This window comes from Chiloscyllium plagiosum, unplaced genomic scaffold (assembly GCF_037043375.1).
Source record: "Chiloscyllium plagiosum isolate Xiang-an unplaced genomic scaffold, Cpla_swu_hap1 HiC_scaffold_4, whole genome shotgun sequence".
Classification (NCBI taxonomy): Eukaryota; Metazoa; Chordata; class Chondrichthyes; order Orectolobiformes; family Hemiscylliidae; genus Chiloscyllium; species Chiloscyllium plagiosum.
The window spans coordinates 115,717,621-115,744,306 of record NW_028270142.1 but is presented as its reverse complement, the minus strand read 5'-3'; the positions used below and the strand labels follow the sequence as shown (position 1 = coordinate 115,744,306).

At 39.7% G+C, this 26,686-nt stretch overlaps 1 protein-coding gene across 1 annotated transcript in view; it reads right to left on the bottom strand.

Moving 5' to 3' along the window:
• zc3h3 (zinc finger CCCH-type containing 3) overlaps positions 1-26,686 on the bottom strand; it is a 272,870-nt gene that overhangs the window by 132,917 nt on the left and 113,267 nt on the right. The window contains exon 5 of the mRNA XM_043687898.2: positions 1,950-2,134. Coding sequence (XP_043543833.2) covers positions 1,950-2,134 — 185 coding nt within the window. The remainder of the gene's footprint in view (positions 1-1,949; positions 2,135-26,686) is intronic.

The window sequence follows — 26,686 nt, the reverse complement described above, 5'->3', positions numbered from 1 at the left end:
ATTTTATCATACGCAAATATCTATAACCCATCAGTGGGATTCAAACTGACTATCCCAGAGCCTGAAGTGTTGAATTAACACAATGTTATCATTATCCCATTCACAAAGCCCGGGTTATCTTTTTATCTTAAGTCTTATATAGAGGAAACATACAATTGGCCATATCGATAACCAGGTAAAACAATTAAAATTATGTTGTGACCTATGGAGTAGTGTAACTACTGCAAATTGCAGTGAGACTCAACACAATTTTACAATCTTCCTTAGATTAAGGTGTAATGCCAGAGGACCAGAGAAATGAAAATGTTGCAAGCTTGCTTAAACAAGTTAGTCAGGCAGTTTAACATCAGGGTTGGGGAGGTCTTCAGAAACGATAATTTGCAACAACTTTAATAGTCACTTGAGCAAATGGGGACTAATTAAGGAAAGCCAACGTAGATGTGTTAAGGAAAAATCTTGTTAATGCATGGGCATGGACTTCCAAATGTCATATTGGTAGACAGTGTTAAATATAGTGTTAGTTCAGAACCTGTACGGAGCTTGCTACTGGATGTGCAGTTTAGAGAGAACCTCTATTAATCATGCACCCAGCTCTTTCTGACATATATTAATCAGTTAGGCCCTGGTGCGCACACAATTTCAAAACATGCAGAGGATTCAACCTGCAAGGACTGGATATGAGGAGGGTAGTATAGAACTTCAAACTGCTGGCATGAGAGTGAGTTAAGTTAACAATCAGCCCATAATATTAGTGAATGATGGAGGAAGCTCAATGGCCCAAATTATCTACCCAACTATTATTTCTTACAATTTTATGAAGGGTACATAAGGTTGGCAGAATGAGAAGACAAATGCAATTTAAATTTTACACAGGGAAGTATTAAGTGACAGATTTTGATTGAAAGAATTTGTAAGACATTATGAAATTAGGGTATAAATGTAAAAGGGTTGCAGCAGCAAAGGAAGTTGTGCAAAATTACATAAATCTTGAAAGGTGGTAGTAAAGGTTGGGAGTAATTAATAAAGCATACATGAAGGAATTTTTTTTAAAAAATCAGTAAGTTTTAATACAGGTGTATGGTGCAAAAGCAAAGAAACTATGTTGAATTCAATCAGAACACTGGCTCAGCCTCAACTGGAATATTCTGTCCATTTCTCAGCACTATACTTCAGCAAACATAATGAAGACATTGGAGAGAGTGCAGAAAAATATTCAAATGAATTTTTCCAGAGATGGGGAATTTCAAGATATTTGGATGGTCTGGTGAAATTAGGACTGTTTTCCTTGGAGAAGATTGAGAGAAGATTTGATAGAGGTATTCAAAATCATGATGGGTTTGGCTAAGACTCATTAGGGAAAAACTGATTCCATTGGTGGAAGGTTTGAGAACATAAATTTAAGATATTTAGCAAAAGAAGCAGTGCAATAGGAGGAAAAACATGTTTCACACAGCAAGGATATGGAATGCATTGTCTCATAGGCAAAAACATATTCAACTAAAGCTTTTGTGAGGGAAATGGATTATTGTCTGCAAAGCAAGCATTTGGAGAGTTATAGATAAAAAAAATGTGAATGATGGAGGAGGTGAACTTCCCTTTCAAAGAGCCAGCATAAACAGATAAGGCCGAATGATCTCTTTCTATCTAGTAACCATTCTGAGCTGCATGAGTGTCTCCAGATAAAGTTTGCCATAAAAGGAAAAAAAAAACCTTCAATGCTTTTCTGGTTGCTGCTGATTTCTCATCAGTTAAGAAATAAAGCCTTCAGTCCTTTGTATTTGCTTTCAATCTCTCATGGAATCAGTACAGGGCAAAAGACATTTAAACAACTAAAAACAAGAGGTAAATTCAATACTGGAATTTAAAAACATTTTCAATTCTATCAGATTTGAGATTTCATTTGAAATATCCTTTTATTTGATACATTTTAGGACAATTGGTCACTTTACCTGACTTTACGGTACTCTTTGCACTTGTGACTCCACTTCTGATAGGAATGGCACAGCTTTTTGAAAGCCTGTTGGCAGATACACTGTACAGCACTCCCCCGATGCAGCGCATGCCTTTCATTTTCCATCTCTGCTGAAGGAATCTATAATTACTGTTCAGTCTCATTCGGTTCAGGAGCGGTGACCTGCAAGGAAAGAAAGGAGAAAGACTCAATAAAACAAGAATGGGATGGGATGCTGGCAACAAACCTGTTCCAGTTCAAATTACCTCTATCGGGCTCAAATTTGTGCTCCATTGATCTGTGCCTCTAGCAGTTTCCTTTTATCCCTTTAATTCAAAATCTCAAATTTTTGCTGCCATTGCAGCACATGGAAAAGAAAATGACAGTGCATAGTAAGAAGAAAATTATTACCTGCATTCATACAACTAGAACATATCTTTCAGAAAAATACTCAGTCTAGTGTGGGATGAATCACTTGATTCGCACTGCAGCAAGTACTAATATAGGCACTAAAACTGCTGTATGCCAATATAATTTATAAAAACATAAGAAATAGGAGCAGGTGTGCATCATTTGGTCGTTCAAGCCTGTATCTTTATTTAACAAAATCATGGCTGATTTCTACCTTAAAACCATCTTTTTGTACTCTCCCCACATCTATTAATTCTCTTCACACTTTTGAAAAAAAACTATCAATCTCAGACTTGACTGCACTCAACAACTGAACATCCATAGATATTTGGGATAGTAAATTCCAAAGATTCAGTAAGATTGAATGAAGAATTGTCTCTTCATCACAGTCCTAAACGGTAATCCTATCACTCGGTCTCTGTTTTCCAGATTCCCAAATTGGGAAAACAATTTTTCTTAGCATTTATTGTGTCAGGCCCTTAAAAGAAATTTACATTTTCAATTAGACTAATTCCAATTATTCTAAACTTCAGGGAATAGAGGCCAATTCGATTCATCGGGGAAAGAACAATCTCTTTACCTTATCATGGCTCATGGGGTTAATAGGCTGGAAATCAAGTCCCACTATTGTCAGAGTCATCACAAATTTGATGAAACCATTGAACTGCCCAATTTTACCTGTCGAAATCAGGCCAAGAGAGTATTCACACCAGGTTTTCTATTAACAAGAAAATAACAATGACTATAGTCAAACTGTTTATAACCAATGGCAAAAAATACAGATTTAATTGCTAATTTTTAAGTCCAAAACTTAACATCTTTACTACCTAAAACCTAAAATCTTCATTTAGATTAAATAGATATAATACTGCACTACATGGGGTGCAGAGGAGATTCAACAGGATTTTATTGGGATTGGAGCATTTTAGCTATGACAAAAGGCTGGATAAGCTTAGGTTGTTTTCTTTAAAGTAGAGAGGGCTGAAGGAAGACCTCAGTGAGATGCATAAGAGTTTGAGGGGCATGGGCAGGGTGGATAGGAAGCAGCTGGACCGGTTAGTTGAAGGGTCAATAATAAAAGGACATGATTTTAAGGCGAAGGGCAGAAAGTTGAGAGGGAATTTGAGGAAATATGTTTTCACTCACGAGGTGGTAGAAATCTGGAATGCACTGCCAACAGAGGAGGGAAACCTCACAACTTTTAACAAGTACATGGATGAGCACTTGAAATGTAATGACATTTTCTGAATTGTATGATTCTATGGTTATGACTGTAAAACATGTCAGAGAAATACAGTCTGGCACTGATAACAGGCACCAATGATCTGTTTTCCGTTGGTTTCCTTTTGACCCCTTTTAATTCTTTGCTAGCTACGTGAGGTTTTTGAATCAGATTTGCTAATTCTCAATCTTCCATTCACTGGTTAAGGATTCACCCATTCAGCGTGACTGAAGGTGGATTTTCCTTTGTTTCCTTTCAACAAGGGAATTTGCAGAGAGAACAGATTACAAGAAAATAGTGAGTGAGAACAGCTACCATAAGATGTTCTATTATTTCTTCTTACAGAAGAGATAGAGAGATTGAGATGCTTTCTCTTTGTAGCCTATATGCTTTTGCAGTACTGTCTACATACAATAAAGTCTAAAGGCTCAACTGGAAGAACTTATTGAATGTAGTTGCTCGCTCAAGGTTTGGGTGACATTTTAGAAGGATTAAAGGCTGCTTTCTGAAAGCTTGAATAAGCTGGTAAAATGTTTAAGTAATAGCAGTAATTCCAGGTATGATGTACATCTATGCTCAGCTCAATTTGGCTGCAAAGGCAATAAGGGATCTACCATTAGTCTTTAAAATACCAGCCTTGGCTCAAGCATAGCACTGATGTTAAAAGGTCATGGATTTATAAATCTTATTCCAGTGACTGAGGACACAAGCTAGGTCAACGGAAGTTCAGTGGAAAACAGAGGGAATGGCGCTCTGTTAGAACAGCATTCTTTCTGATGAGACATAAATTGAGACTGTTATCCCAAATCAAGTTCCAAAAGAGGACCAATAAAACTCACCTGATGTCTAGGCCGAGACATACACTTCCAAGATCATTAAAGAACAGTCTTCTGTATATTATTTCCCTACCATTTTCAAGGTATTATTGCCCCATTTGGGTGGGTTGACAAGGTCTCATAATCGAAGTATATTTGAGTGAATACCCATTAAATTGAATTCTATGCCACTACTAATAACTCAGGTTCACATGTGAAAATTTATATTTTAGGGCTGCCAGTATCCATCAACACCGAACATGAGTTAGCTACTTCATGAGGAGACAGGAAATAAAACTGGTAAACAATATTAAAAAGGTGATTAGTTGGTCCAAGTGAAATATCTCCATATTTGCAAATAATATGAATCATTCAGCTGTGATATGAAACTAACTGAAAAGGACCACTCAAATCTCCTTAACTCATTACAATCTTGGTCTAAGGAAATAAGAACTGACCTCCACAAATAAGGTGGGAGTGACTGCCCTTGAAATCAAGGAATCATTTGAACAAGTATGGCATTGAGGAGACCTAGCAAAATTGGAGTCAATGGGAATTGAGGGAAAACTTTCTGCTTGTTGGAGTTATACCTAGCATGAAGGAACATGCTTGTGGTTGTTGGAGCCAGGACATTAAGTTCCTCAAGGTAGGGCCTGAGGCCCAAACATATCTCAACTACTTCACCAATGACATTCTCTCCATCATAAATTCATATATTGGGATGTTTGCTGATGATTGAACAACATACTATATCTTTTACAACTCAAGTACTGAAGCAGCCTGTATCCATATGAAACAAGACCTACTCAACATTCAGGATTGGGCTGCTGAGTGGCAAGTAACAATTATGTTACACAAGTGCCAAGCTATAGCCATCTCCGACAAGAGAGAACCTAACCAAAATCCATTGACATTCAATGGTATTACTTTTGTTGAATCCCCTGATATCGTCCAACATTCCCCACTAAGCTTCACTGCTGCACAGTCACTCTAAGATTCCACACTCATGCGAATGCATTGACGTCTGACTTTGGAAGTTGAAGCCATGCATGAATCTCGCAGGCAGCAAGAGCAGGTCAGAAGACTAGAAGACTAGAAAACATAGGAGCAAAAAGGAAGTCATTCAAAGAGTTTGGAGCTCATCTGACAATCCTCAACTCCACTTTCTTATCTTATCCAGAGAAACATTGATTCCCTTAATGATTAAAAATGTGTCTATCTCAGCCTTAAATACACTTAACAGGGGGTCGTTAGCTCTACTGGCTCCACTGCTAGTTTATGCTTTTAAGGGATGTCAACAGCACGTGTTCAATTCTTGCACCGGCTGAGGTTACAAGAAAAGCATTGTCTTTCTAAACCTCTCCCCTCACCGGAGGTGTGATGACCCTCAGGTTAAACCACCACCAGTCATCTTTCTCTGATAAGAATGGAGGCCTATGGTCCCATAGGACTATGGTGACTTGACCTTATCTGTATACTTAACAACTTAATCTCTACAGCTCTCTGTAGTAAACAACTACCGGTAAATGACTACATTCAGAAAAAAAAAGATTCTTCCTCATCTATGTCCTAAATGGGCACATTAATGGGCATGTGAAAAGAAAATGGGTGTTTCAGTAATTTTTTGCAGTCCTTCAAGGAAGTAATAAGCAATGCAGGTAAAGAGAAACCAGTGAATGTATTGTACCTAGACATCTAGAAGGCATGTGAGCCACAAAGGTTACTAAACGAAGTAAGTACTCATGACAAAGGGTTAGCACAGTAGCATGGATAGTTAATAGAAAGCAGAGAGTAGCATGTGCCATATTGGTAGTGGCCCTATCCCTAACTGGGAGGTTTGGGTTCAAATCCTACCTGCTCAAGAGCTGTGTGTAATAATATCGCTGAAGTGACTGATCAGAAAAATAGGTTAAATAAAAACAAAAGAATATTTTTTGGGTTGCCAGGATCTGATGAGTGTTATGAATTGTGGGCCTCAATTATGACTTGGATGAAGGGGCTGATTTTCTAATGATACAAAAGATAGAGAGAGTCTGCAAAACGGATATAGATAGGTTACATGAATGGGCAAAAAATTAGCAGATGGCGTATAATGTGAGGAAATGTAAACACATTCAGTCAATAAGGAGAATTCAAAAATCACTTATTATTTAAGTGAAAAGAAATTCCAGAATCCTGGGTTGCACAGATTAGAGTACTCTGGTGTATAAATCACAACAGGCTATTGCACAGATCCAGCAAATGACTGGAAAGGAAAGCAGAAGTTTGTTGGTTATTGTAAGGGAAATGGAATATTAAGAGTAAGAACATGTTGTTACAGTATGCAATTTTGTTGAGGTCACATTTGCGGTGTTGTGTTCAGCTTAGTCTCCTTTTAAGAAAGGAAATGAATGAAGCAGTTCAGAGAAGGTTTTTTTGATAGATATCAGAGCTTTGGAGTTTAAATTATAAGGGTAAGCAGAACCTGTATTCACTGGCATTAGGAAGGATACGAAGTGATCTGTTTGAAATATACAAGGTCCTCAGAGGACTTGTAAAGTTAGATTCTGCAAGGATGTTTCACCTTGTGGCTGTGACAAAAACTCAGAACATAGGTTGAACCTAAGAACTTTCCCATTTAACACAGAAATGAGAAGGAATACTTTCTCTCAGAGGATTGAGAGTCTTTGAAAATCTCTTATCTTGAGATGGTGGAAGCATGGTTATTGAATACTTTTCAGATGGAGGTTGGTAGTTTCTTGGCTAGTAAGAGTGCCAAGGATTAGGAGGGTAGGGTGGGAACATGAATTTGAGGTTACATCATAATCTTATTAATTGGTGGAGTTGGCTGAAGGGGCCCAAGGACCTACTCCTGTTCCTAATTTAGGAGTTCATATTGGTTGTAAATGTGGGAGCAGGATTAGACGTTTCAATTCCTTTGACCTGCTCAAACAATTAGATCATGCTAATCTACATTTGAACTGTATTTACCTGCCAGAGTTCCAAATCCCTTAATTCTGTATTCCACGATAATGGATTAATTTATTCATATCAGTTTGAAAATTTACATTAATATACTTGCAACAACTTTTTTGTGGAATAAGACTGACATGAAATTCTAGATTTCCACTATATTTTTAAGTATGTATTGCCATCATTTATGAACCTCAATATAGGTAAAATTTTAAGGGTGTTCTTCTGGATTGCCTCATCAGCTGAAACAGTTTTCTATTCACACAAAATATCAAATCTGTTAATTATCTTAAAAATTTCAATTAGTTTACCCCATAATCAAGGAAATATAAACTTAAAACCTATGTAATCTGTCTTTATGGATTAAATCTTATAGTTCTAGTACCCTATTAAATTCAAATAATTTAATAGCATAAATATGGCTCCATATTGTAAGCTGACAACCACTAAGCAAGTCAGAAATGTCAACTTACAGCATGAAACATGAAAAAGCAAGTCAGTAAAATGTCTTGTCAGCAACTCCCACAAGTATACTAAAATGGATCAATTTAGTTATGAAACAGCTGAATTAGAGGGAATTCTTCAATGTGGAAGGAAAAATCTGGCAAAGTTTAACCCAAAATTAAACCCATGTTCTGCAAGATGACAGCAAATCATGGGATGCAGAGCTTAAGAATCCAATTTCAGCATATGATAGATTGATGGGGCATGTCGAAGAGATTCCACAGAGGTTCCTAGTATGATGGAAATGCCATCCCAAGAAGGGTTATCGACTGATCAGAACAGGATAGTAAAACTGAGATGGAACAGAATATATTATTCAAGCATTAGTGCAACTAATGTATGGCATTCTTCATTTCCTGTATTACATATTAACAAATGTTTAAAGTTGCTGCTCATACAAGAAAACATAATGGATAGTTAGAGGTTATTACAAGTCAGCCAATAAACAGACTCCACTGGTGCATACATGTTAGGGACAGCTAGGAGCTGGTTACAAAATGAAGGCTAATTGAAAGATTCAGCTGGCTTTGTATATATAATTATGTAATATACATTATAACATATATCTTCAGTGAAGTAAACGATTTAATCTAATCTCTAATTGATATTAAGAAGATAACAGCTAACTTGAAGTAACTGCAAGATAGGAATTTAACCAAGGGATTGGAATAATGATAGCTTGTCTCATTCCCATTACAAGTATGAAATATATTAAACGGTCATTTTTAAAAACAAAGGGACACAAACAGGCTGTTAAGGTGGCTAGCCGAGAGTGTGGTGCTGGAAAAGCACAGCAGGTCAGGCAGCAGTCAAGGAGTAGGAGAATCAAAGTTTCGGACATAAGCCCTGATGAAGAGCTTATGCCTGAAACGTCGATTCCCCTACTCCTTGGATGCTGCCTGACCTGCTGTGCTTTTCCAGCACCACACTCTCAATTCTGATCTCCAGCATCTGCGGTCCCCACTTCCTCCCTGTTAAGGTGGCTACCACAAATCATGTGACTTTTGACATTCAGACTGCAGACATTGTCAAGTCACTGGCAAATACCTAACTAAATATGGACAAAAGTGAACACACTTCAAAGCTACTAGTGAATTTCATATATTGCATTGCTTCGTGTTGGACCAACACCTAAGTATTATAGAGTTTCTAATCTGCCCAATGCCATATATCATAATGGACTGAAGGAAAGATCAAAGCACACGGCCAGTACCAACTCACAATTGTACCACGGTCTTCTTCCCCAGTCAAGTTATACTGGGTGGCACTGACTGAAACTGTTATCAAAGGACTAAACCTTTACTATCTTATGACAGAACAGATTAATCAGAACCTTTAATCGTCAGCCTGTTTGATAACCAGACTCCATCAGATCAAAACAATGCTCTGCCTATCACACAAATGAGTAACGTGATACATGAATTTCAGTGTCAGTATGATGCTTATGTATGTGTGTCATATGCCCCAAAGATTAGTGCTGCATCAAACAGCATATCCATTCAGCAATTCATAACAAGCACAGTACTGATTATATTCAAACATCTCACAATTGCAGAACTTCAAATATAGGATTTTCTAAATAATTCTTAGTGTATAGAATTATGCTGACAATGAATTAAAGATAGTGAATCAGGCATGCAGTGAGACACAGTTATACTAGAAACTGTGTGTACTAATACATAGGGACAGTTCTTTGCAGATAGAATGAACATGTACATACTTTGCTTCTGTTTCAATTCAACAAAACATGTGACATCCACTTCCAGGTTTATTTCTCACGGTAATGCCTTGATCTACATAGCTTCAATTTAAATAAAACTTGGCAATTAACTGTCAGTTATAAAATGCTACATTCACTAAAGCAACACGTCCATATGCTAACCAGTCAGCATTCTCTTCACTTACAGTATAAAAGTGTCATTTTCCTTGAAGTGCTTGTATTTCTTGTGAATTGTTCTGATGAGTACAAAGCAAAAAGCTTTGACAAAGTGTGCCTTTCTTCATAAAACATTTATTTTGTTCAAAGATTTTTTGATCCAAATTCCTCTCCAACACAAAGTGGTCTGATCAAAATTCTGTTTCATAAATTCCACAGGCTGTAGTAAAAGCAGTATAAAATCTCAATCCTAAAATGTACATCATGAACTAGGCAAACCTGAGGTAATAGAAAGTGCACAGATAATGAGGGCAAAATCACAACAATATTATTCAATTTTCTTTCTGAAGTCATCTTTACATATTCCCCGATTAAAGGTAATGAAGCAAAGTTCCCGGATATTTTTCAAATAAAGCAACTCTGGCCAAATGCCTTCGAGACAAAATTCCTCTTATTCGAATCTTCCCCTTAGAATCAAACCTTCTAATTCCCTCTTGTCTTATCCAATGGAATATTTAACAGCTTTAATCAAAAAAACGATTTTCAACAATGAATTCTATTCCTAAATCGTCACTTATTTGGCAGTGTTGCACAAAGTTACAAAGCTTAGCTTTAAGCACTTCTGCTGGGAGTATGTTCCAATCATCCACTACTGTGTTGCTTTTTATTCTTGGTCTCTTGTCTAATTTGTAGCTGGTTATTTTTAACTGTATTTGACCACAGTTCACAAACTCAGTTGAATAACCAATATACATTCTTAGATTCCGAATTAAGAAAAAATGTTAGATTGAGACAAATACTCTTCACATTGAATGAATTTATTGTGAATGCTATGATATACACAGTCTGCTCACTACCTTTAAGTTAAGTGTGTTCTAGACTACTTTGACAAGGACACAAGAATTCAGGCATTCTGAAGCAGAGCATTACTTTTCATTCGAACAAGTGTCAACTACTTCACTAAATTACCACCCTAATTCAGGGAATGAATTTCTAAATGTGCCTTATAGATACAAGAGAATAGAAACCTAATGAAATAATAGAAAGGGCATGCACTTGGAAAGTTCTCCCGCCCTCGACATGGCACGTCCTGTAATTTCTCTTCCATGAAAACACGTTTTGCAATCTAAAGGCTTTAGTTAGCAAGACATGTTTCTGTGGAAAATTTCATTAAATGACAAAAAGAAAGGTATTAAGTGCACATAATGAAGGTTGGAGTGTGTACACTGCCTTAAGACACTTCTCTTTGCGGAGTGTAATGGGAGGCATGAACTCTAACTTCAATCCATTTCTAATCCATTTGAAAGACTGCAGCAAATTATCTCCCTTCAATGTGAAAGCACCAAACCAATTTCCTCAGAATAGAAATGACAATACAGTAGAATTTATCACCATAACCTTGACTCAGAGGTTGTGTGGCAAGCTGAAACCCTACACAAAGAGCATCGAATAAGGGTCGACGATAATAAACACAAGGAGAGACTGGGTACAAATGATTTTTAAAAAGCCAGTGGAAGAAAAGGAATTGTCCCAGAGCAACACGTATCTATCACTTTGTAGTTTGTGGTCAATAACAGTCAAAGTGTATTGGAGAAGGTCAATTTATTTCACTACTGGAGTCATTAACTGCATAAATAACCTTTAATACTTTATGACAGTTTAAGCTTTTTGAGTACTATTTTCTCCCCTGTGCTTGTACTGAGTATGCAGCAACACAGTGGAAGATTTAGAGTGATGAAATGATTCTGGTTTAACAAAGAATCAGGTTAGCTGCATGTTAAACCTGCAGTGTCTGAAAAGTGCTCAGTCCCATTCCTAGGTTTGAGCACACGTTGAGCTGACACTGATCCTAAACTGAGCTTTTATTAGCCTAAGCCAAGACTCAGAAAAAAAGTTAAAGATTTCACAATGTTTAGAAAAGGATCGGATATATTTGTGATGCCATAGCCATTACTTGCTTCCTCAATTAATAACACCAAAAACATAACTGAACTGTGATCTGAATAACAGACTTTCTTGCTGGTGGATGATAAACGTGCAATTTTAAAAAGATAAAAACATTTACTGCAGGTGCTGGAAACCAGATTCTGGATTAGTGGTGCTGGAAGAGCACAGCAGTTCAGGCAGCATCCATGGAGCTTCGAAATCAACGTTTCAGGCAAAAGCCCTTCATCAGGAATAAAGGCAGTGAGCCTGGAGCGTGGAGAGATAAGCTAGAGGAGGGTGGGGGGGGGGGGGGTGGGAAGTAAGTAGCATAGAGTACAATGGGTGAATGGGGGAGGGGATGAAGGTGATAGGTCAGGGAGGAGAGGGTGGAGTGGATAGGTGGAAAAGGAGATAGGCAGGTAAGACAAGTCCGGACAAGTCATGGGGACAGTGCTGAGCTGGAAGTTTGGAACTAGTGTGAGGTGGGGGAAGAGTAAATGAGGAAACTGTTGAAGTCCACATTGATGCCCTGGGGTTGAAGTGTTCCGAGGCGGAAGATGAGGCGTTCTTCTTCCAGGCGTCTGGTGGTGAGGGAGCGGCGGTGAAGGAGGCCCAGGACCTCATGTCCTCGCAGAGTAGGAGGGGGAGTTGAAATGTTGGGCCACGGGGCGGGGTGTCCCGGAGATGTTCCCTAAAGCGCTCTGCTAGGAGGCTCCCAGTCTCCCCAATGTAGAGGAGACCGCATCGGGAGCAACGGATACAATAAATGATATTAGTGGATGTGCAAGTAAAACTTTGATGGATGTGGAAGGCTCCTTTAGGGCCTTGGATAGAGGTGAGGGAAGAGGTGTGGGCGCAGGTTTTACAGTTCCTGCAGTGGCAGGGGAAAGTGCCAGGATGGGAGGGTGGGTTGTAGGGGGCGTGGACCTGACCAGGTAGTCACGGAGGGAACGGTCTTTGCGGAAGGCGGAAAGGGGTGGAGAGGGAAATATATCCCTGGTGGTGGGGTCTGTTTGGAGGTGGCGGAAATGTCGGCGGATGATTTGGTTTATGCGAAGGTTGGTAGGGTGGAAGGTGAGCGTTCATAAGATATCTGAAGGCAAGGAGGCAATAGAATTCCAGTCGGTGGCTGGACCCACTACAATTCAATCAGTGGCAGGAGTGGCATCAGGTGTCCAATTACCAATGGGATAACTGAACCCCTCAAATAAGCAATTAATTTCTGTACCAGCCCATTAGTTTCCCTGGGGCCCCTCATAATGGAGCCATCTGGACCCATCAGAAATCCAGAAAGATCTGCAATTCACCTATTGGTCTGGATCAATCACCGAGCAACACCTCAGGTCCAGAGTGCGATGGTGCTGCACTGTAGGCAGCTCTTCCAGAAGGGTTGAGGTTCTACCTTCAGACTATACAAACTAGGGTTAGGTTCAGATAGGGTAGGTTAACCAGTGATTCCTAATTCTTTATGCGATATGGCTGCTGGACTGGTTTACATTAAGTAAAAATTCATTCATCTATCACGTGAAATGCTTTAACGGTGTCAGGTGTGTGATTGTCATAATGCACAAGACAAATGCAAGTTCCACTTGCTGAAATTCTTTCATTTTCATTGACTCCCATCTTTATTCTGCTCAGTTCATGGTCAATTCTCAGGAAACACTGTTGCTGCTCTAGGAAACTTGCAGAGTTTGTGTGTGCACAGGCTCTAGGGCTACTCATTGCAAACACTGTAGGCTTTTTTTAAAATCACAGATCTGGGAAACAGAAATTAGACTTGATTGTGTCACTAGCTGGTATGGGAACCGTACCATTCAAGATCGGAGACAGTTACAGAGAGTGGTGAACTCGGCCCGCTCAATCACAAAGGCCAACCTCCCATCTATAGAATCCATCTACCAGGCCCGCTGTCAAGGAAAAGCCGCCAGCATTCTCAAAGATCCATCCCACCCTGGCAATGTTTTTCTACAACCTCTACCATTGGGGAGAAGGTACAGAAGTCTGAACACGCATCAGCCGGTTTCGAAAGTTTCTACCCTACTGTTGTTAGAATACCGAATGGACTCTCAAACTCTTAACATTCGCCCGTACCTGTGTTTTTGTTTTTGTTGTAGTTTACCTATCATTTATTTATATATGCTACTTAACTTTTTGATCTGCCTGTATTGCTTGCAAGACAAAGCTTTTCACTGTGCCTTGGTACACGTGACAATAAATTCAATTCAATTCAATTCAATTCAGTAACTTCAGTGGAAAACCAACATGCCAGAAGCATACCATTGCTTTGCATCTGAATTTCTGGTTTAGGTGAAGGTCTGAGGTGAAAATGGTCAACAGTGAACAGTTGGAGGAAGAGCGCCTCATCTTCTGCCTGGGAACCCTCCAACCACAAGGGATGAACTCAGATTTCTCCAGTTTCCTCATTTCCCCTCCCCCCACCTTGTCTCAGTCAAATCCCTCGAACTCAGCATCGCCTTCCTAACCTGCAATCTTCTTCCTGACCTCTCCGGCCTATCACCCTCACCTTGACCTCCCTCCACCTATCGCATTTCCAACGCCCCTCCCCAAGTCCCTCCTCCCTACCTTTTATCTTAGCCTGCTGGACATACTTTCCTCATTCCTGAAGAAGGGCTTATGCCCGAAACGTCGATTCTCCTGTTCCTTGGATGCTGCCTGACCTGCTGCGCTTTTCCAGCAACACATTTTCAACAGTGAACAGTGTCATGTTCTTGGGAGTGAAGATCACCATTAATCTGTCCTGGTCCACCCAAGTTGATGTGACAATCAAGAAAGCATAACAATGCCTCTACTTCCTCAGGAGGCTAAGGAAGTTCAGCCTGACATTTATTAGGAGAAAAATTGAACATAAAATTCAGGATATTATGTTTTAGTTATGCAGGGCATTGTAGTTGTCCATGGCTGAATATGACAAAATGGCTATTATGGGTTTTCTTTTAAACTGATGCAAAAAAAGTTTTAGCTGATGTAGAATTTCATACAAAGTCAAATCATGGCCTTCACCTCAGACAAAAAACGCCTCTGCGTCTTAGTAAGATGGGACTAGAATGCAAACAGTAAGACTCTGATAAAGCAGCTCAGATGAAAACCATCTGACTTGAGATTTCCAATTTCTCTGAAATAGAAAGGGACAGCTTGACCTACCAGAGATGAGGTTTTTTAAAATAATTATAATTACATAATAGAGTAGACACATATTTGTACAATAATAGAAGTTTACATTTATTAGATATTGGGGAATTAAATTTTTTGAAGACAGTTAGCCTTGGATGGAGAGACTGATTTTGATAAACAGCCTTGCAACAACTTTTTTTCCCGTCTGCAGAACAACAGCAAAGTATAAACAAGTAACCTCGTAACAGTACCAAGAGACAAATAACGTAGCAAGGGGAACAAAAACAATTGTGATGCAGGGTCACTGTGACACTGAGAATAGAGTCATCGCATAAATTTGTTTAACTTCTTCAAATTGGATAAGAGGGAAACTGCTCCTGAAATTGTTAGCTTCGTCACAGAATCATAGTATTAGATTTAACTATGTATAACTTTATAAGTCACTGCATATTAGATATTATAAACATTATAGCAATTGGTAGAAATTAACATTCTTTTAACTTCTATACTAAGGTCAGCAAGGGATATAAATTGCATGACCAAATTTAAGCAGTCATTAGTAATAAGCAAGTATACAATACAACCGGCAAATGTCTAGGAAGGTTCATAATCATTGGTGCTAGAATGCGGTCAATACAATGTAGTAAAAAGAACTCAAACACAAGTGATAGGGGTCTGGCAAACATCATGAGATGACAGGAAGGCGTAAGGTTGACCATGAAGTTGTCCATCATTGATTGTGTATCCACAGGAATGGATGTATAGGTTAAAGGGGATGTGGCAAGCATTGATGTAATGTTGCATGTAATCATTGTGATGTGGTATATATAAATATCCTGTACTTTATTGGGAAACTTAAAGTGTCATTGACCTCCGATCTGAGCTGTGATTAAGAGGGCAACTGGCCCCCACGTGAAACCCAGAGTCTGAGGGGTTTCTGGCCTCTCCCACATGTGTAGATAACGAGCTCCGCATAAAGATCACTTGTACTGCTGAACACAGTACTGGAGACTCCTCTTTGATAATTCTCACGAATGCCCTTTTTTTGGGGAGGCCATGTCCAAAATACTGTGTGCAGTTTTGCTTTCTTTACTTAAGGTAGGATGTAAATTGAGGGTGTTCAGAGGAGGTTTACAAGATTGATACCTGGAACGAGTGAGTCTTATGAGACTAGATTGGACAGGCTGGGCTCAATTCAATTTGAAAAGTGAGGGCTGACTTGATTGAAGCATACAGGATCCAGAATAATCTTGGTATGGTGCACGTGGAATGACATGTCCTCTTGTGGGTCAGTCTAGAACTGAGACACTTTTTAAAAGATAGTGTTGCTCTTTCAGAATAGAGAGGAATTTTTTTTTCTCATCGGGGGGTGTGTGACTTTGAAACTCTGCCTCAGAAGCTAATCGAAGTGGAGTCACTGAACACTTTTAAGGCAGAGGTGGATAGATTTTTTTCTAAGGTAGGGGAGAATCAACGGTTATCAGCAGTAGATTGAAATGTTGAATTAGAAACACAACGAGACCAACCCTGATCTTACTGAATGGCAGACTCCAGGAGCTGAATTATCTACTTCTGCTCCTATTTCATATGCTCATGCTTAAATAGTCATGATTTCCTGGTTGAGAGAAGAAGGACTTCTTTGCAAGTGCTTAGTATGGTGGATTTTAAAATCCACTAGGCAGTGTGGACACTTTGGCTCCCAGTGCCTGGAAGTTCCTTCAATGTTAATTTTACTGATTAGATTAGATTACCTACAATGTGGAAATAGGCCATTTGGCCCAACAAGTCCACACCGACCCTCCGAAGAATAACACACCGAGACCCATTCCCCTACCCTACATTTACCCCTGACTAATGCACAGAACACAATGGGCAATTTAGCATTGACAATTCACCTAACCTGCACATCTTTGCATTGTGGGAGGAAACACACTCCACAGAGAGAGTCGCCCGAGGTGGGAATCAAACCCAGGTCCCTGGTGCTGTGAGGTAGCAGTGCTAACCACTTAACCACCATGCCACTATTACTGTGATATTGCTTCTACTGTTTCTGTTTTTGAGACTTAAGCCTTTGGATATAGTAAGTCAGGAACAATGGTGATCAGCCCAGAAGTCATGGTGCAGCTGATATAGAAATCCCTGAGATACTTCTCTCAAGTAGATATGCAGTCAACTAGGCATCCATCTATGGCCACTGGTATTGCCATGAGGTCCTTCTTTAATTGCATGCAGGTCATTGTACATTGTGGGGTCTTGTCCAATTGATACTGGGTTCCAAGATGATTGGAGGTAAGGCCCTACTGTGAAACATCAGCATGATGCATCTATGATCATAGGGCACTTGTGGTGAGATAGATTTAATGATTTTTTCTTTTCTCTGCACAACATTCACCTTCCCTGCTCCAACCTCTGAAACTGAAAAAAATAGTTGAACCAGTAACTATTGAAAGAGTAGCAGGAAACTAAAGCGTCTCAGTCACACACTGGTGGAGAAAGAATAGTATATTGCTCCAAATTATTTTAAAGTATAGTAATGTAAACAGTCATAAAATCATATCTTTTCAGGAATCCTGAACTGAAATACCTTCTTGAAATCACAAGGAATTTAGATGATGATTAGATTAGATTAGATTACTTACAGTGTGGAAACAGGCCCTTCGGAAAATGCTTGACACTGATCGTGCTCCCCCAGAATCAGCTGAGTGAACAGGATGTGTGACACTCCTGTACTTATCTGTCAGCCAGGGTTCCCGGATTGGACAACATCAAAAGCCCCAATCAGGGAACTCATTCTATGATGTCTACCTGGAAGACCTCATTACAACGCTACACCCTTCCTCCTCTGGGGAAGAGATTCCTCCTCTGAATCCAAGGACATAGGGCGGTTCTTTCTCTTGTAGGTCCTTGTAGGGCATTTTAGCATGTCAGGTTCCTCTGACTCTGCCATGGATACACACACCACCTCTTGGAAGAAATTCATTCTCTTCTTCACGTGGCAAAGGCATCAAAGCAGCGACATCTGCTGTATTCATCTCAGGTTCCAAAGCATGACGGAGAGAGAGAACCCACAGGCTCTAACGGCCTTTCCGACTGTTCCAAGGAGCCGGGCACATATTGCTCCCACTCAGTTTGCAAATTCACTGCTTTCATATGATCCATATGCTTACTCAGGACTGTTGCATCTATCCAAACTTTATACAACACTGGACCTGACCTCGTGATGACCAAGTAGGGCCACTGCCAAACTTCGTCCCCTGAAGTAAATTCACTCACTCTCTGGTGTTCCTGATGCCATTTCACCCTCCCCCCTCCACTTTGAGTGGGTGACCACAATGGCTATGAACACTGAGCCCATGAAAGGGCCTGCATAGTTAATATGTAACTGAATCCAGGATTCACCGGGCCATTCCTATAAATCTGGGGATGTGCTGATGGCAATTGTTATCCTTGTTGGCAGTCTGAGCACTGCTCCACCAACATGACGGTATCTGCATCTAATCCTGGCCACCAGACATAATTTCTCACCAACATCTTCATTTTAGAAATCCTAGATGACCCTGGAGGAGTTTGCCAGTGTCTGGCAGCAACTTTTGCTCAGGACAACCACTCTTGCTCCCCATAATAATATGCTATCCTCTACTGTGATCTGGTCTCTCCTGGCCCAAAAAGGTTTCAATTCTGGCTGTAGTGGCCCTTTAGTTTCCTTCATCATAATCTGCTGTTTCAGTTTTGCCAGGACCAAGTTTTTCTACCTCCAAAGTCTGATATTGTCAGTTGTGACTGGAACTATGTCCACAAAATTTAAAATGACACTCTGTTCCAGTGGCAGTACCACTAGGTGGTGTATCTGTCAGTGGGAGGCCTCGCAATACATTCACATTCGCTATTTGACCTCCCGGATGGTGTTTCAATTTGTAATGATACGCACTTAGCATCAGGGCCCACCACTGAATTCGGCACTGCGTTGTCATCTTTAAGTGGACCTAGCAGGTGCTGGTAGTCCATTGTTATTAAAGATTTAGTCTGTAAAGGTATTGGTGGACCTTCCCGACTGCCAAATGCTCCTGCTCTGTCTGGGCGTAATTACGCTTTGCATTAGCCAAAGTCCTGAATGCATATGTTATTGAACGTTCCTCTCCATTGGACCGTACGGGGAAGTGTCGTATGTCAATACCAGGTCTTGCTTGGGATCATACTGTGCTAACATCTTAGAGGATGATAGTTGTTTCTTCACGTCCCTGAAAGCTACAACTTGGCTACATGACCATTTCCAAGGCTGACCCTTCTTTTAGAGTCAAAGCAAAGGTACCAGAATGGATGGCAGTTTATGTATGAACTTTCCGTAATAGTTCAATGCCCCAAGGAAAGACCTCAGCTCTGGTACAGACATGTATCTTGTTGACGCTATAGTCCAATATGTTACTTGGGGTGCCTGGAACACATATTCTTTTCCCTTCTCAGTCATTCGGCCACCTGGGAGGAATGCCCAAGGACTATGTCTAACTTCTTTAAGTGCTACTTATTGGTCTTCCCTGTTATTAGCACATTATCTGGATCAGTGGTGAAGTGGGAGATGGCATGGGGCAGGGTGACATTAGGCACACGGGGACATACAAGATGGCCGCTGAGCCATAAGTTGGCCACTTGACACACAAGATGGCCGCCAGACCACAATATGGAGAGAGATAGCAGAGCAAACACAGATACTGCCTGGGGCCACCAGGATGCCAGCACAATGCACTCACAACCTAGTTGATTATTTTCAGATGGGTGGGAGAGAGAATACACATGAGTAATGTATAATGCCTGCCAAAGTGTCTGGATCCAGCCAACACCTTTGATAGAAATGCTAACTGTTTGATAAGGACTCAGTACAAAATGCTAATAGCCAGGGCTGCAGTAATCATCCTTTGAAGGAAGAGCGATTAGCAACCATTACTACAGTAATGGACTTCAGCACAGATGTTGAAATTGACAATGTCTGCGCTGAAACTGACAATGACCGTGGTGAAATGAACAAAGGCTGCACAAACTGACAATGACTGCAATGAAACTATCAACGATTCTGCAATGTTTACAATAAGCAATCTATGTTACAAAGACAATAACTTCATCACTGACCTATTATATTACAAAATGTATAAAAGTATCTTGACATATGCTCCAAGTTGAGAGAAGGATGGCAGCTGACCACTATGCTGTTGGTATCTTTCTCTCCCGAGCTCCGGTATTTCCTTGTACAATGAACTCTGTCGTTGAACCCCAAGTCTGACTCAGAGGATTGTGATTTTCCCCACAATAACGGTGAACTGAGACCTTGCAAAATGTTCTCCATTGTCCTCTGAAAAATGGTAAAGGCTGATATACCCCAAATGGTAGATTCATATATTGGTACGTATGTCTGGGAATCCTCAACTAACCGTAATTGTAAAATACGTAGGAAAGCAACCCCCCCACCCCCCCAAAACCAAATCACTGTCAGCTTTGCATATAAATCCTTTATGCAAGGGATGGGGTATTTATCCAACTGTGAAAAGCAGTTTACTGTTTGTTTAAAATCTCCACAAAAGGCAAAGCAAACCAAACCAAACCATTGGGCTTCACAATTGGTACAACTGGTGATGCCCATTCTGCAAACTGCACTGATTTGATGATTCCTTTGCTTTCCAGCGTTCTGATTTATGCATCTATTTTTGTCCATAAGACAAATGGCACTGAGCGAGCCTTGCAGAATCGTGAAATTGCTTCCTGGTCAACATGTAAGATGGCCTTAGCCCTTTTGATTGTCCCCAGACCTTCCAGATATTTAATTAGCACTTGATTCAGGAAGCCATTGTCTAATCTAAAACCATTGCACTGCAGCCAGTAGGTGAAATTCCCTCAATTTTATCTCATCAAGCCTGCCTAGGTACTAGCATTGTAGCTGTCTTGGAATAGTTAGTATGGCAGGTTCTAGAGCACAAATCTTCATTACTATTGCCAGAATATTGATAGGATACTGCAAAGGCTATGGGACCTATGCCTCCAACTTCTTCTTAGTAACATCTGGAGTGAACTGAATTGGCTGAAGGCTGGCATCTGTGATGGTGTGGTCTCTGGAGAAAGTTGAGATGGATCACCCATGTGACACTAATGGCTGAAGACTGTTACAAGTGCTTCAATCTCACCTTTTGCACTAATCTTTGAGGATGGAGATATTTGCAAGGCCTCCCCCCTCCAGTGAGTTGCTTAATTGTCCACCACCATTCATAACTCAATGTGGTAAGTGTTCAGAGCTTAGGTTTGATCAGTTAGTTGCAGAATTGCTGAGCACTGTCTATCTCTTGTTGCTTATGTAGCCTTGTTTTGCAGCTTCACTAGACTGATACCTCATTTTTAGGTTGCCTGGAGCTGCTGCTGGAACATCCTCTTACATTCTTCATTGAACTAATGGTTGAGTGGGAATTTTGCCAGGCCATGAAGGTGCAGGTTGTCTTGGAATATTACTCTGCTGCTGGCAATGGCCCACAGTGCCTCATGGATGCCCAGTCTTGAATTGCTAAATCTGTTCCAAGTCTGTAGTAAAATTTCTTCAGACACATTATAGGTGTGCTATGTAATAGGTCATATACAAGTGCAAATTACCATAAAAATATATACGGCAGATTGCTTTGGCGAACAGTAGCCCTGAGTCTAGCCTTAGCGTTCATGCACCAGTTCTAAGAACTGACAATGAATATCAATTTGGGTCTGGAAAAGCCAATATCAATTATATATTCAATGCAATTTTCCATCTAATATGGCTTTATATTGTTGATAATAAAAGCACAAAACTATCCAAGGCATTTTATAGTTAAAGATGATAAGGCTTCCATCTGTGTACTTCACTTATCATGTTAGAGTCTAATAAACAGATGAGGAGATAAAGTTACCTGCAAAATGACAGGTAAAAATAAAATAGTTTTACATTTAATGCTGACAATTGCGATTCACAATGGACATAGTTACATTATCCTACTGCATATACAATGATTCCTTACAACCCAATCTTGATTTGTTGAGACAGGGGTTAAAAGAAAGTCAAAGCATACCTATTACATAAATTTTTGTCTAACACATTTTTTTAGCTAATTTGAATTTTTGCAATTGTAGCAGCTTTTTTAAAATGAAAACAAAATGAATTGGAAGTGATAAAAATAGAGCGGCTTCTAAAATTTGTCTTAAAGACAGACACATACATAATACTCAAATAAGTGGGCGGCTGACTGAAAACAAAACTAAATTGAAATTAGAAACATAGGCAAGACTTATAGTAAAAATTAAGTACTGTATTACTATGTTGGAGCAATTACTTTCAATTTGATATCCTGTTTAAATCAATAATAAAGCACTAAAACTGATTAAGCTAAGTCTTAAGGTGCTCTGTAAAGTAGACACAAATTATTAGGTATAGTCTGTATGATTGCTGTTTTTATACTGTAAAACATGCAGATCAGCCCTGCTAATTCAGCCTCATAACACTAGCAGTAATACATGCAAGCTGAATTTCTGGATGGCTGTGGAAATGAAGTGCAGCAGGAGGGAGGGACGTAATTTATAATCTTCTGACCAATGCTTTATGGGTCTCTTAATTCAGCTTCTGCTACTATTAATGTAGTTAATGTTGAGATTATATCTATATATTTGAAGTCAGGGAATGATTTATAGGTTCCATTTTTCCGGTCCCAACTCCCTTGCTGTTAAATCAACTACCTTACCAATTAAATGCTGACTACTTCAGTATATGCGATCTGAAAAGATAGCTTAACCACAAATTAAACTGCTGGCTATTACATCTTACAGCTTATTACAATCTAAACACCAGCTTCTTGTATTTTATCAAACCCTCTGTCTTGCTCACTTCTACTCAATCTGTTCCTCTTAAACAGTGAAAGGTAGGGGGCAACTGACCAGAGCCATACTTCATACTTATTAGCATGGTGAAAGTAGAAGTCATGAAAATACACTTTTTTTTAATGACTCAGAAAGTGATCGGTAAGCCTAATTTCAATGTGTAGTAATATTTTATGTGATCGTGGAGTGATTTTAATTGAAAAATCCAGCCAAATCAATATTTACTGCACTCTGCACACGATGAATAGCAAGTCAAGAAGCTCCCTATTTTCTCTTAAAACCACACGTTATAGATACACACACACAAATACAAAGCTGGTTAAACAGCAATTAAATTATCAGGTCGAGTGAATGCTTTCCTTCCCTCATTCACTAAAAAGCAGATGCCAATTATAAAGTACATTTATAAGACTTTAAAATGGGTTATAAAACACTAAAATGCTCAATGGGTTACACCCTTTTAATCTCTACTAATAACTAAGTTATACTTTTTTTGTCTAGAAGACATATTCCCTAATCGAACACCTCTCCACTCTAAATGGATCACCCGATCCTCCTAGCCTTGAACTGCTGAAAAAGCTGGATTCATTACAGTGAACAAGAAGACATATTACTAATGCACCTTAAGCCTTTTCATGTCTCCAAAATAGTGTAACCAAATGCACTCTGGATTTGTCAGCAACAACAGAAATAGGCCAAATACTCAAGTAAATTATGTTAAGAAGTGACATAAATACATGGTGTATATCCCATTAAATGAAAGCTAATGTAATCCAGATATTCAAAAAAGTCTCCATCAAGGAATTATAGACAAGCATGTCTAAAATCAATAACAGTCAAAATGAATGCATTAAACGTGAAATTACTAACAGAATTAAAGTCATAATTCAAGAACTCAAAAGATTTACTATCATAGAAGCAGGCCACTGTTATATATACAATCATATTCTGTATACAGACAACACGGATATTTGTTAATTGTTTCTAATTTACAAATGTGAGGCAGATTAACTGTGTGGCTCTCATTCAGGGCAAAGGATGAAGTTCCAACTGAGGAACTATTACGACAGGCTATTTCAATTAATGTATAGGTTGAGCAGGGAGTGAATCAGGAGGGGATAGAGGTCTGGGGAGGCAGGCTTGAGGTTAGGGCCAACAATCAGGTGAGGCTGAGAATCCAGGACTGTGACTGGAGCCAGGGAAGTTCCTTCCTGCGAGGCTCAGATGGAGGCCATAAAGTCACCACTCTAGATTTGCATATCAAGCTTAAATGTGCCAGTTGGTAGCATTCTCACCTCAGAGTTGGAAAGTTGTGAGTCAAAGTACATTCCAATCTTGAGTACAAAGATTCAGTTCCAATGCCGCACTATGGTGTACCCCACTACCAGAAAAGCGCAGCAGGTCAGGCAGCATCCAAGGAGCAGGAGAATCGACGTTTCGGGCATGAGCCCTTAACGCCGATTCTCCTGCTCCTTGGATGCTGCCTGACCTGCTGCGCTTTTCCAGCAACACATTTTCCGCTCTGATCTCCAGCATCTGCAGTCCTCACTTTCTCCCACTACCAGAAATGCCAGCTTTCAGATCTGACACTAATCAAGGCTGTGCACATTCTCAAATGTATGTTAAAGATCTGATGGCAATATTCCATAGGTGGGGAGTTATGTCCACTGCCTTGGCTAATTCTTGTCTATCAATTTTAAAACACGAAGGTCAAAAGTGTAGGAGCAGAAGTAGACCATTCAGCCTATCAATTCTGCCCCTCCAATCAATAAGATCACGGTTGATCACATAATCCTCAATTCCACTTTCCTGCCTTTTCCCCATAATCCTTGATACCATAACTAATTAAGGATCTATTCATGTCAGCCTTGAATTTACTTAATGATGCAGCGTCAAAAGCCCTCTGCAGAAAAAAATTCCACAGATCAAAAATGAATTAGATTCAAAATTGCTACCAAAAGGAACAAGGATGAATTGGAAATCAAAATTCTAAACATGAGGAAGGCTGATTTTAATAGGGTCGGGTACGATTTGGCCAGAGTGAATTAGGAGCCAATACTTTTAAGTAAATCTGAGTCAGAGCAGTAGGCTGCATTCAAGAAGGAAACAGGGAGAATAAAGGGCTATATATTCCAATAAAGACAAAGGGTGGGACCAAGAAATCCTGTGAACCCTTGATATCAAGGGATATACAGGATGGATAAAGACAAAGAGAGAGGCTTATGGTAGATACTGAGGGCGCAAGGCAGCAGAAGCTCTGAAATGTGTAAGGGAAACTTAAAAATGAAATCAGTGGAAATTCAACAGAGAGGGTGCACACAATTACAATCCATTCTGCTTTTTTTTGGATTCCTCGATGCCACACTTGGTCAAATGCAGCCTTCAAGTCAAGGGCAATTAATTTTGATCATTGGTCCATAGCTGAACCAAAACTGATGAAGTCAGGAGCTGAGTGACCTGGACAGAACATAAACTGAGCACTAACGAGAAGGTTATTGTCAATCAAGTGCTGCTTCATAGCACTGTTGATGACATCTTCCACCACTTTACAGATGATCAAGACTTGACTGATAAGCAATACGTGGCCGTGTTGGATTGTCCTGATTTTTGCTCAGCAGACATACCTGGGAGTTTTTCCACATTATTGGATGGATTGCAGTGTTGCAGCTTGGCTCGGTGCACAGCAAGCTCTGGAGCACACATCTTCACATCTACAGTCAGAATGTTATCAAGGCTCATAGCCTTTGCAGTACCCAGTACTTCCAGCTGTTTCTTGATATCACATAGAGTGAATGGAATTGGTATGTGTGATGCTGGAGACTACTGGAGTATACAGTACTGGAATTAACATTCATTCCATCATTCACCTACATGCACGTGAATTTATCTCTTATGCTCAACAAAAAGTATAGCTGGTCAGTATCCATTACATACTATATCAACATTCACTTTTAGACAAGAAAAATGAACAAAGAGAAACAATGCTAGAAAACAGGACACTTATTTGAAAGTAAATCATAATCTAAAAGTCTTGACTTTTGAAAAAGGGTTCTTGTAGTAAGACTAACTATAATCAAATAACATTAAAAACATGAAAAGTAGCAAAATGTTTTAAAGTAATAAATAGTGCCACAGGAAGACATGATTGCACAGGGTGACAAGGTAAAAACAATGACTGCAGATGCTGGAAACTAGATTCTGGATTAGAGTAGTGCTGGAAAAGCACAGCAGTTCAGACAGCATCCAAGGAGCAGGAAAATCGACGTTTCGGGCAAAAGCCCTTCATCAGGAATACAGGAGAGTGCCTGAAGGGTGGAGAGATAAATGAGAGGAGGATGGGGGTGGGGAGAAAGTAGCACAGAGTACAATATGTGAATGGGGGGTGGGGATGAAGGTGATAGGTCGGGGAGGAGGGTGGGGGAAAGTAGCAAAGAGTACAATGAGTAGTTGGGAGTGGGGATGAAGGCCTCCTCTCATTTATCTCTGGGTGGTGAATGCCTCAATTAAATCTGGCTTGACCATACTTCAAACCAGTGCACTCTATACCTTCAATCAGTGGAGTTCCCAAACCTTCCAGTAATACAGCTCACTTCAATAAAACAAGAAATTCCATGCCATATCCACTTCTTCTACATTTCAACTTTTCCCTTTAGCCACATGCATTTAGAATGTTCATGTTTTAAAATAAGAAGATGAATAACCCACTTTTAATTTGATGATTAATTTCACAAGGTTTATGATTTGTAACTTTGGATGGGTAGAATATTGGTTCAGAAAAAAACAATATTTGGCTTACAATGATTTTCATTGTCTATGCTAAGTGCGCTCTGTCCCACAGTTGGCAGCCATGACTTCTATCTCAACATTATGCTTAACAACCCCTAAACTCCTGGTCACTCACATTAAGAAATAAATGAATTCCCTTCTCTGAACAGCCTCTGGCAATTTCTAATATATATAATCATTTGCCATCCATATATTATGCTATCTCTATGAACCACTTTGGTACAAGAAAGATAACCTGC